At 35.0% G+C, this 13,323-nt stretch overlaps 1 protein-coding gene across 1 annotated transcript; it reads right to left on the reverse strand.

Annotated features, from left to right (window-relative positions):
- Positions 1 to 7,014: 7,014 nt before the first annotated feature.
- LOC125057341 (chorion class CB protein PC404-like) lies at positions 7,015 to 8,325 on the reverse strand. Its single transcript, XM_047660989.1, has 2 exons — positions 8,180 to 8,325; positions 7,015 to 7,701 (listed from the first exon to the last, which is right to left on the reverse strand). The coding sequence occupies exons 1-2, from the start codon at positions 8,228 to 8,230 to the stop codon at positions 7,066 to 7,068; spliced, it is 687 nt and encodes a 228-aa protein (XP_047516945.1). The 5' UTR covers positions 8,231 to 8,325; the 3' UTR covers positions 7,015 to 7,065.
- Between the last annotated feature and the right edge of the window lie 4,998 nt (positions 8,326 to 13,323).

Genomic DNA, 13,323 nt, shown 5'->3' on the forward strand with positions numbered 1-13,323 from the left:
TAAATTAATATTAAGAAATTACAAAAAAAGCGTGCCCCTTGGTGTATGCTGTCTAAACTTTTAAAAGCTATGCTACAGTAATTTGCAAAAACCAATTGGCGAAAATCATGCCAAGTAAAATTCTCAACTATAAATTCTTGAGGCTAAAAAACTGGATGTATGAATATGACACAACAACAAAAAATTTAGTGGAGGAATGTATGGAGATGGTTGGATTGCATCAGGGGAATCAGTCATAACATCACATCACGTTCTAGCCTATTTATTAACAATGTTAACTTCTGGCTAACTCTCAAATTTGTTCTGGTTTTAATTTGTTGTTCGATTTTTAGTTTTCTTTATATGTAAAGAGCGCAACGAACCTAGGAAGAGGCTATAAAAGGCAGCTGCCTCAGCCCATGTACATGGCAGTCGCAACACATGTTAGTGGTTGCCGGGGAGGTCATCACTCCCAGGAAAAACTTCGAAACCGAATGTAGATTCGGCTACAGCCGGTTCGTAAGAGATAATGCCTAGACAAGCTGACTGTGAAAGACTTATAGAAAGAAAGATGGTTCTTACGAAACCTGGAATTAATTCGGTTCGTACGGTAAAGAAACGAGGCAGCCCAAACAATTCTTCAAACCACTCTCCATAGTACTCTTTGTAAAATGATACCATTCATGATTTGATTTCTATCGAAATAGATAACACTATAACCAAAACAAATCTTAAATTAAATTCGAGCAATGATTACCCATAACCGAGGAGTAACTACCGTGAATTTCATGAAAGTGGATGAAGCAAGAAAGGTCAGGACCGTAGCAAGTGGAGATCTTGGTCTCTGCGTACCCCTTCGGGAAAATGGATTGATGATATACGATTTAAAGTTTCTGTTAAATATATAGTTTCAAAATCAGGATTCCTGTATGGCAGACACGATTTTGCCAAAGGTCACGCTTAGAGCTAAGTCTCGACTTAATCTGAGAGTAGCTTCAGCTGTTTTTTTGTGTCTGTCCGAAGATATAAGGATTACGGTGCAGAATAATAGTGGTGATTTTTACCAAACTAACTGTTGTGGTCTCTGGCACAATGACCAACGCTGTGGAACACGTCTGCTCCACATTATTATGCTGAGCCAGGGCCAGTTACAAACACACACATTACATACCTAAAATGTACCTTACCTTGTGTGTGTTTCGTTTGTAATCAATGCTTACTTACTTACTTACTTTCGAACACCAGTTGTTACTAGGTCCTTACGAACTCTATCCCACCAACATCCTCGGTCGGGTTTCCTCTTGCCACCAGGTTGAGATTCAATAAAGACCTTGGGGCTATGTTGTTTGCGCATATGTCTCAACCACTTGGGTCTGTTCCATTTTACGCATTTGACGATGTTTAGCGTCGTCAAGGATGTTACTACGTTCATCATTGAAGTGAATACGCCAAACACGGTCTTTGCGAAAAGTTCTCCAAAAAATAAAAAAAAAATAAAAAAAGTTTAAAAAGTAAATATTATTATTATTATTATGTGTGCGTTTATAGTATATATACATGAAATTGTTTCGATGTAATTGTATCGATATAATTAACAGATGGTTCTTGAAACTGAGATGCATTTTATACTTGTGGAGGAAGGATGTGCTGCTCCTCCTTCCTAAATGAAGTATCCTTAACCATTCTAACCTCTGACCGATGACTATCGTCGAGATGTATATGTCGCAATCAACTAGATTAATTAGCCGTAACAGCCTTTTAACTAAACGGCGCCGTTTAACTAGCGGCCTGAAAGATATTCAGCCGTAGCGTTTGTTACAACATTTAATAAACTGGCTGGCTAATGCTTGGGCCATTCGTACGATAGAGTCATTTTTTGGCAGAAATAAATAAGATGAAACATATCACATAGAAATATATCTTTTAAAATTTTGTCCCTACTCTCATCCATCGTACTTGTTGTTTTTCATGAAACTTTGGAAAACACCATCAAAGTTGTAGTATGCCTACGCCTTATTGACAGTTTAAGGAGTTTCGTTTCGAGTTTAAGAGTGGCAGAAAGTGGAATTAAATTTAAATTAATAGTCAACAGGCTAGGCAAGTAATTAAATGTCATCGATCCAAGTCATTTGCCCGCTAGTTAAACGGCTAGGCTGTTAATTGAACGGCTAATTAAGTCAGTTGGCTGTGACATATATGTATGTATATCCGCGGTTTCACTTCCTTAGCGCGTTTCAAGGTATGGCGTCCTCGAAGTGATTGTAGGTGTAAATTATAGGTGTCGTCGCTACATACTGAATAGCACCTAACAATAGAATATAGTTTTGTTTTTCATGAAATAGTGGGAGGTTTTCTAATAAGGATTATATTATTATGTTGCCATATGATGACTAATCGGGCAGGATTTCACCTTTCAAACCAATTTACAAGTAATACGTTTTGTGTCAGCAAGTATGTAGTGTTAAAACGTGACAGTTGTGTAAATAATAAAACTGATTAGCAAACATATTGTACAACGGATAATAATTAACATTTTAATAATATTTAACATTAAAATATATTTGAATTATTTAAAATTGTGTAATTCCACTAGATAGCACAGGTATCTTAATTAAAATAATTAATGCAATTTTGGATGCAAAAAATAAATGATGTATTTATTCAATTAAAACAGTTGATACATAAATCGTAGTTATAAGTTTCAATGCAGGCAACCGCAAGGTCTTGCAGGTGGAAATGCTGGAACAGACCCGTGTCCACAACCTGGTCTGACTGATGGAATTTCCCATGGTCTGCCAGGATGGTTTAGACCTCTGACAGATGGAATTTCATGCGGTCTCACGGACGTTTCGTATGCAGATTCGAACCCAGAAGTTTCACTTAAAATTCCAACATTACCATTACCACAGCCATACGAAACACTACCATATCCCTGAGTAGGTATGGATCCTTCGAACGCAACAGCACTTAGGAAAGGCAACTGCCCATACACCGAAACCGGCCCTTCGATGACATTCTCCGATGTTATAGATAGAACTCCAGGTGCAATTGGCGAAGAACTTCTCGTGGTCAGATCACAGCCCGAGGCAGATAAAGAAGTTATATCTAGTGAGTGATATTGGTCGTATGGCAAGTTTACATGTGGAATTCCAGAACAGCCTCCAGATGAAGTTGGACTAACTATGCCGGCCCAATTAGGGATTCTTTCGCTGCATATGCACTGGCTGGTTATAACCTAGAACAAAAAAATATAGGCTATTAAAATGTATTATTCTGGTCTATTATAATAAGAATATGAAATAAATAAAGCAGTGGCGCTACGACCTTTCTAGGTCTGGGCCTCAGATTTCTGTGTCTGTTTCAAGATCATTTGTCAATCTAATAGGCAAGTAGGTGATCGGACTCCTGTGCCTGTCACACGCCGACGACTTGTTGGGTCTCTTTCGTTCACCGTTCGAGCGAATGTTAAATGCGCACATAGAAAGAAAGTCCATTGGTGATCGAACCTACGACCTCATGGATGAGAGTCACACGCTGAAGCCACTAGATCAACTTTATGAAAATACAAATCTATGAAAATCTTAGATATTTTTAAGTAAAACATTATGCACTATATTTAAATTTATCGAAACCAAAGCAACAGCTGAATCGTACAGTATAATAACATGAAAATACTTTTTATATTTTGATTACCTGGATAAGAAGAGCTTGAAATAAAACAAGTAATTTAAACATGATGTCAAGAACTTAGTTATAGTTTTCTAAAACTAGTTTCCCTATTTATACCTAACATTTCGCAAATATTAGTAATATAGGGACGTGATACATTGCAAATTTCACACGACATTTTATTGTAACCATAATAGTTTTATCAATTTAGCGTGGCGCTTCTAATAGGTTAATAGCCAAACACCATTTTAAATCTTGGGTAAAAGTTTTTTCCGTATAAAACATAAACAAGCATGAGTTTTGTTATAAATTCGAGCTGATTACTATGGGGCTGGACCACATAACAACAACAGACATGGCCGGATATCAATTTCATACAAATTTCACAACTCCTGTCTGTTTGCCTGTCGATCAAAATCAATTTCAGCCAAAGACCCATGAAGGTTAACAAAAGACAATCAAAAATACTTTTAAATATGTGTGTATTTCAAACAAGAAAAAACGAACTAAAAGCTTGAGAATAAATGCAAATTTATGATAAGGATTCAAATTCGAGACAGCAGAAACTATATCGCATGTCACAATTGTCAATAATGGCATTTACTTACACTCGTGAGTCGTGTCTCAATCCTATCCTAAGAATAATTGGGAATCATCTTTGTCTATCGCCTCAACACAAAAGTTCATTCCCGTTGAAAGAGCTTTACAGGCCCAAAGCAGTGATCAATATACTTTTATGTTTGAAGTCATTTCAACTTTCAGTTTTCTTCAAACGTTTCATCAATGGTCATAATGGGCTCATCTACCGTGGTTGGTTAAAATTATCTTCACAATGGGACGACAAATCTGTTTCACTAGATGAGTTTACATTTAACGCCCGAACCCAATAACCTATCTCAATCCATAATACACCATCTGGATAGTAATCTTAATCCAAATGTTGTAAAAAGTGTGCCAATAGCCATCTGTCGATACAAGAAATCCATGAGAGGTCGTATCGGTGTCTGTGGATAGACCTTTGTATGAAAATGACAGTTGACGAAAGCTCGATTTCAACAGTTAATTATTTTAACAGATTTTAACTTACACCAGATTTTTAATTAATTAAATAAACAGTTTGTTGTGTTTTAAACATGCACATGTATATTTTAATGTTATTTGTACGGTTTTATTTACTTTATTTGGTTTACATTGATTATCAAATATGAGTGTAAACTCGGTTAAATGGAGCGACAAAGAGCATTTTATCCGTCGCCAAAAATGGATTGTCTTCGTCGGGTTTGGTTATTGGGATGCAGATAGGAGATCGATCGACTGTCACGGTCTGATCTCAGATTGTCTCAATCTAAGATTGTGGATTGATTATTGGTTTCGGGCGTAAGAGATCAGCCTTCTTTATCTTTAAATCCGGAAAAAAGATTGTTTCGTTGAATATCTAACTTCGCACGCACAATGCATGCTAAGACACCAAAACGGTATGACACCATAAATTCGAATTAAGTGAATTAAGGATAGTTCTTTAGGTCAATTATATAATATTTATCCTAGAGATAATGTTTTTTACTTCAGCGTGCGACTCTCATTCCTGAGGTCGTAGGCTGAAGTAAACCCGGCTGTGCACCAATGAACTTTATTTCTAAATGCGCATTTAACATTCGCTCAAACGGAAAGAAAAACATCGTGAAACAACCACCCTGATCACCTACTTGCCTAATTGACAAATGATCATGAAAGAGATATAGAAATCTGAGGCCATCGCCTAAAAAGCTTGTAGCGCCACAGATTTATTTATTATTATTAAATTGACATCTTAAGGGACAAGCATTAGGATCCGAATTCCCACTATTAAAATTAAAATATAAAATTTTCATAACGTCCTATTACAAAATTTGCGATAAACCACAACAGAAATTGCAATAAATACGCGAACTTAAAATCCAATAATCAGTGTGCAAATTACTTGAAGAATGAATTACTTTACAATATTTCTAGTACTGCAGACTTATTTTATACAGGTAGGTTCTTATATCCATACGAAGAGGAGAGAATATCCATTTTCAAAGTAGTACAATAGTTGTAAATTTATTTAAATATTTACAGCCGTTGTAATTACACTATGAATTAATGGCGTTTTTTTCGCGTTTTGCGTTTTTTAATTGTATGATTCAAATGTAATTATGAGATTTTTGTATTTATCAGTGCAATTTCAAACGTGTTTAACATTTTTTTTTCAGAATGCACTCGCCCATTGCACCAGACTTCCACCACCAAACATTCCAGAATGCGCTATAAATAAACCAGCTATTCCAGAAGATGTAACTAGTAGCGGAATTGGGACTGTTTCTGTATTTGGTGATTTGCCTTTATCTGGAGCAACCCAGGTGGTAGGACAAGTACCTGTTTTGGGCGTGGCCAGGTTCTCTGGGAGCGTTCCAGCTAGAGGTTTCGTAACCATTTCTGGAGGATGTGGGTGCCAATATACTGAATCTGATTAGTACTTCTATTTACATTTAGTTTGCTAAACACCAAATTATATTTTTAGAGCTTTACACATTTATAATATATTTAAACCATGTTTTATTTATATTGTCGATAATAAGTTGTTAAAAAGTATAAAAATTTAATAATACATTTAGTTCTTTTAATGATGACATATATACCATGTATAAATTTGTACTTAGCATGTCTTATAAAGCCAAGCTAGCATATTTCTTATAAGAACATGATAACTAACTGTATTCGCACTTACACCCGCGTTAGTTAAAGTCCCAGTTCAAAACTATGATAACATATTGAAATCAAATGATATCAAGAGTAATTTTGTAAAAATTAGAAAAAAATCGTAATATATCAAATCGAATATTATAAAATATTTTATACAATTTAGAACAAATTGATTATTTATCATATAAATGGTTACAGATGAACATAAGAGGTAGATATGTCATAGTATTTTTGCGAGATTTTTCGTTGATGTCCCGCTTCTAATGATAGTTAAGTGATTTTATATAGATATGTTATAAGTGAGCTATAAAACGCAATTTTTTTTAAATGAAAAATCAATAGTTTTAATATTAGCGCGTATAAACAAACACTCTTTAAACTTCATAAGTATAGATTAACTAAGCATAACCTATGCTTATAACTTAGTACCTCACTCGTATAACTATAGGTAAATAAAATAATTAAAGGCTTAATTGTTTTAGACTTCATTAATAAATTTTATTTTACCAACCTTTTATGATATATTTAAGTACTAAAATATATCTTAAGAGTATGGTTTTTATCATTCAATTGATTTACAATGGAATCCAACCAGATGTTTCTACGGAGTTAAGGTTAAGGAATTGTTATTAAAACAAAATATCTTGCATTATACATTTATTATATCATTCCTCTTCAAGAATATCAAATAACTTAGTAACGGGCACCGCAGCCAAGTCCACGTCCGAAACCATAGGCCATTGGTTCGTAACCATATCCTGAGGCTTCCTCATTCAGGATAGCAACATTGCCGTTACCAGCGCCAAAGTTAACTGCACCAGAACCAGCTGTGGGCAAAGCACCTTCCAAAGCAACTGTTCCCAAGAAGGGTAATTGACCGGAAACAGCTAAGGCACCTTCGATAGCGTTCTCTGAGAAGACAGACACACCGTTGGGGGGGATTGGGGAGGAACTGGCAACTGGGAGGGGGCCCCCGTGGGAGGCAGAAGCGGTGGCTGCGTAACTTAAAGGAATTTCTCCGTAGGAAGCGGCAAGAGGGGATGCAAATCGACTACCTAGGGAAGAGGCCATTGGTGAAGCAAGAGGAGCAGCGAATGGTGCAGCAGCGTATCTTTCAGTGGCATAGGCATCAGCGGCAAAACGGTCAGCAGCGACACGGTCAGCAGCGTATCTTTCAGTAGCGTAAGCGTCGGCGGCTAAGCGTTCAGCTCCATAGCGGTCGGAAGCGATGCGGTTAGCCGCATATCTCTCAGTTGCGTAAGCGTCGGCGGCGAATGGTGCGTTCAACGCAGCATTGTATGCGCTGCCACCACAGTACGCTGAGATACTCTGAAAGTTAGAATTCAGTGATATAATGTTTCAGTTTAACTATACAAGTTTGGATTAATAAAAATTATGTTGCACTTGAAAACGTGACATTATTCTTCCAAATATTATTTGATGTAATCAATATTACATATTAAACGAAATCATGTAAATATCAGTTAGTAACGGAAGAAATAAATATGATTTTGGACATATGGAGGACAGATCGTTTAGATTTATGTTCGCTGTATTGATACTTTTGCAGAAATTTCAATAGAAGTTTAAAAAACAATTCATAACATAAGTCATCTTTAGACCAAATAATACTATTTTTAATTTAGACATCAACCAAGTTATGGATAAACCAACACGTATACATTATATTAACGTTCAAGGACCTTAAATTTACTGCGTTTTAAACGACATAAAACTGGCGCAGGATTTAAACCTGGTTTTAAGTTAAAGTGGATTTCCAGAATGTTGGTGATTAAGTTATAATTACCTGGATGAGCACAACTTGGGCAAAAGCACAAAGAAGGATTTTCGATGCCATCTCAATGAATTCTAGTTAGCAAATAAAACTGGAATAATATTACCAAAAGTGTACATACTTTTATATACGCAGTTATCATTGGGGCATACTATTGCATATGAAAGTTTCGCAATTAATTGTTCCAATAAATTATATTAGGTTAGTAATTTCATTGTGTCATATAGGCTGAGTAGGTTGTTTATGTAAAATTGATAAGAATAAACACGTATTTTAGTAATTAGTTTAGTTCGCGTGAATTGTTTGATTTTATTTAAACACGATTCACACGAAAGAAACTTAGTTGTAACATTTAAAAATTCTCCTTAATTACCCTATAACTGTTAATTATTAATATCTTGTAAAAACGTTAAAATTTAATAACAATAAATTTACCTGTTAGCTCATCCAATATTCTCTTTAAACATTTTAGCAAACATTTTACATAATTTTATGTCGAAGGGTACCTAATTAAGAAGAATATCAAACTTTAATTAATTCATAATTAAATTATCAAGCCTTATTTAAAGTCGACACTAGATCCCTTAACCAGATAATGAAATCATGACACCGTACGAAAGACAACGTCATCGGCTTGAACTCACGACACCTAGCGCCAACTCTATCCCCCATATATCCTTTTTTTTTATAGAACGGGGGGCAAACGGGCAGGAGGCTCATCTGATGTTAAGTGATACCAGCCTGATAGTATCAATGCCAGAGCGCTCGCGAGTACATACTATGCCTTTTAAGAATTGGTACGCTCCTTCCTTGAAGGACCCTAAGTTAATTCGGAAATACTTTAGTGGGTAGTCAGCTCTACATAGTGGTGGTGTGCAAAAACTGCCCCAATTAACGCTCAGTTGTGGAACAACAGACGTCGAGGTGATACGGGTGGAATTTCGTATTCTACCTCGATGTCCGATCATGAAACTCAGCTGCAGTTCAATCTGAAAAACTCCTCTGAAAATCCATATATCCAATTCGTTCTTGACATACAAACGTCACACTTGGAGCTATAAATAATAGCCTTTATTTGCAAAATGTTAAATATGAATCTCATTGATTTTGAATTGAAAATAACTTTTAACAATACATTTAAACTGTAACATTTAGGAACAATCATATTATACTTGTCAGGCTTTGGTTTGTCCACCGTTGGACATAGGCCTCTTCCATCCGTAGGGACTGCAGAACATTAAACCTATCAGTAAAAATCGTCCCTACTCAGTTTAATTTTAATAAACTTCGAGATTTTCAGCGAACTCAATTACACGTTGTATATGTCCCATTGATGGCCGTAGGCCTCTCTTAGGAATGGTCTGTAGTCCCCACGCTAGCCCAATGCGTATTGAAGACTTCACATCCATAGAACATAATATCTTTTGGGCAGGGGCCCTCTTGTGTCGGGGGCCCGTGGCATTTTGCCAGCCCTGCCACCCTATTGTTACGCCACTGCCTGACGGCTCACCAGATGGTAAGTGAGCCACCCATGGACACTCTCAATATCAGAGGACTCGAGAGTGCGTTGCCGGCCTTTTAAAAATTGGTACACGGCGAAAACTGCCTTAAAAAGCGCTAGGTTGTGGAACGACGGACGTCCAGGCGATACGGGTGGAATTTCGTATTCTGCCTCGACGTCCGATGATGAAACTCAGCTTCGGGTATTAATCTACCTATAATCTATAATGACATAGATACAGACGTGACAGATAGAGTATGGGAGGATTCCGAACAAGAAATTCTTTTAATAAACTGAAAAAAGTATAATGTTGTACATTTGTACCAAATTGTAGATTCGTCTTTTACTCTGTTACGTCCAGTAGCACTATATGGATGTCAGGACTATAAAAGAAGACACAAGAAGGCATCTTGAGATGTAGTGTTACCATCGAAAGCTTCAGCTGGATCCAAAGAGTGACGAATGCAAGAGTATTTCAACAAAAAACTGTTAAAATACGGATAGTCGCATATTTCGGACAGGTGCTTAAAAATAATGATGGGCAAAATTCAAGGTAACAGAAGGGCTGGTAAAAAAAGTCGTGGTGGCGCCGAGGAACACAATTGCCGGGTATCTTGTGTTTAGACAAGCACAAGATACCCGGCAATTGTGGCTCTTGAAGTAGAAGAATTGGTCTTTTTTTTAATCTTTTGTAAACATAGTTATGTTTCGACAATAAAATAAATAATTTCCGTCCTCAACATCAACAATTCACGCATGAAATGTCTAAGACATGTCAGTATAGGAAGTTATGCGAAACAGAATGTGTCAATACAATTTAGTGGAGCCCTAATTAACTGAAAAAGTATGGAAAAACTAAATAGTTCTGCCCCTACATGTGTTAATTATTGCAGGGCGCCGCATACCGAAACAATATCGCTTAGGATTTATATGCAAGAACGTTGTAAACGCTATTTTCCTGATAAACTCCCGTTTTATATTAATTATAGAAATTAAACCCAACAATTATCGTTTACCTGATCAATGAATAAAATATGGTTTGCTGGAAATCAAAACAAAGATTCCGGCTTCATGTTTCTTTCTTCAGATATCTTAATTATTTCATGGAACATACACTAAGATGAACAGTTTCTAAGAATAAGTACTTCCTTATATACCCCTAAGTTATAAAATGCGTGATTGTTACCAAAGATAATTTAATTATTAATAATAATGTAAATTTTACTTAAATTGTCTTTGTTGATACATTTTTTTGGTGTACAATATTATTTTTTTTTGTTGTCAACTATGCCTACCCCTAATTATTTAATTTTCCTGATGATTTTGTATTATTATGCAACGAAGCTACAGAATAATGGGAACGAATAAATAAATCAATATGGTATACCTATAGTAGTTTTAAAGTAATGTTTGAATTTTTGACTCAAAGCTACTCCATATAAACTATCATTGAACCATCATAAATGCAAAGATTTCTTACGTACAGTTCTTTGGAGTAGCATATATTTTATTTAAATATTGTATTATATATGATGTAACGTAGACAAAATTATGTGTGTAAACAACCTTAATCATCAACATACCTTAGTTAAATATGCGGAAACGCGGCAGCGACAACTTGCAATTATTGATACATTTCAAAAAATTATTGATAGTCTAGGGTTCTCTTCAAAGTGTGAAATTAAAATAAAATATAATATTAAAGTAGGATTTTCGTTTAAGTGACTTTTAGGCAGGTCCTAGGTTCAAACTTTATAAGTAATTTTTTCACTTTATTGCCTTGCGATTCTGTAACTCACTTTTCGAACTCTCACAGCGGTTTTTGCGCTTAAATCAGTCGTGAAGCAGTCATTTTACGATTTGGCATTCTGTTAAACAATAAACTACAAGCTCCCTCCGCTTGTCAAGACTAAATGTGAAATTACTAAACAGAATACCATGAGATTCCAAAAATGACGTGAGTGAAAAAGGGAGCGTTGTTAGTGCGAGGTGAACTCACGGATTAACAGAATCGCACGGCTGTAATAGTTTGATTATTTATTGCAATACTGATGTTTCCTATTTAATAATCAAGCAAGCATGTTCATGGGTTGACAAATTATGTTATTTTTTCATAATTTTAAATACGCAATCAGTTAGTATACTTAAAAGTGATTCAATCTAGCATTAATATCGATTTAAATACATGACATTTTGATTTAACAGTGTAAAAACATTTGGAGTTTTATTAAAAATATATAGCAACTATAATACATATATTTTCCGTAAAAAATTCAAGCGACGAGTCACGCTTAACCATTTCTAGAGAAACAAAAAATTGAGAAAAAACTTAGCGCCGGAGCGTTCTAATTATGACAAAATATGTCGGTTATTTGAAAGGGCAACCCCATTTTTTCAACCCGTGATTTATAATAGTTGATGTAACTTGATTTAAACGTATTTTAATTAAGTCATATTAAATGACTTCTTGCAATATATTATTGCATAATAAATTTGTCTCGGAGCTTCCTTATTATATTTAAAAATAGCTTAATGAGCTTTGATATAGGAAACAGTTTCTATACGAAATATCTATTTCTCATTGTGTATCACTTGTCGTCCTCGGTCCTCCTCCAATACTCAATAAGTTCCAATAGTCCTTTAATATTGAGTTTTTTTTATCACGCGATCCCAAAACTTCATCCAAATTACATATAGGTACGCTATTCGAAGTGACAGAGTACCGGAGGCTTTGATTACCGATGCAACTTTAATTGCTCATGGCAATCAAAATCAATGTTATGATTTTTATGATTTTATCAAAATCAATGACATTTTAACGGTGAGATTAAGCTAAGTTAATCTAAGAAATAAAAATGTCTATAAATACGAAATCATAGTTTATCCTTAGTGTACACTAAGCAAAGTTTTTCGTAAGGTAAGTCTGAGCAAAGTCCAAGTGCGCACTATAGATCTCACCCTTAGACATTAAAGGTTTACGATTCTTTGACTAAGATTCAGAAACGAGGCCAAAATTTAATCAGAATATCTGTACTATAACTGCATTATCTATAACTGCATTAAATATATACCTACCATCTTTTTATTTCATTCTTCAATATGATTCTTCTGGCAAAGTTAAGATTTTTTCTTATATATATTTTAATATGTTTGTTAAATACTAAAAGAATCTACTTGGTTTAACAATAAATTATTGTTTGAAAAACTAAGTGAAAAAAATTGTTCATTTTATTTAGAAAATAATTTGTGGCCTGGGGGCCTCCATTTCTTTGTTGCCCCGAAGCCCCCAGACCTCTAAATCTGGCCCTGAAAGTATCTGAGTAGTTTATATGGTTACAGAATTCAAGTATTGCTTTTATTATTTTATTACTATTATAACTTGCCAATAAAGAAAAACTAATCAGTGATAGATAAATAGATGTATTTGCCCAATAATTGGGGTATATGGATTAATAATAAGCTAAATATCATAGAAGTGACGTACCAGAGTAGATATTAAATATTGTTATATAACTAAGTAAGTATATTCAAAAATACACAAATCTCCAACAATGATGGCAGACCCAGTAACACAACCATAACCAATAAAGTACTTGGAAATACAGTATTTCTACATAACGACCACAGGACGCGACTACAAGAAATAATAATTTAA

The sequence above is a fragment of the Pieris napi genome, chromosome 16 (assembly GCF_905475465.1).
Source record: "Pieris napi chromosome 16, ilPieNapi1.2, whole genome shotgun sequence".
Lineage (NCBI taxonomy): Eukaryota > Metazoa > Arthropoda > Insecta > Lepidoptera > Pieridae > Pieris > Pieris napi.

Coding starts and splice junctions, on each gene's coding strand:
- LOC125057341 (XM_047660989.1), bottom strand. CDS start 8,230: ATGGCATCGAAAATCCTTCTTTGTGCTTTTGCCCAAGTTGTGCTCATC. Junction 7,702..8,179: donor CCCAAGTTGTGCTCATCCAG/GTAATTATAACT, acceptor TCTAACTTTCAG/AGTATCTCAGCGTACTGTGG.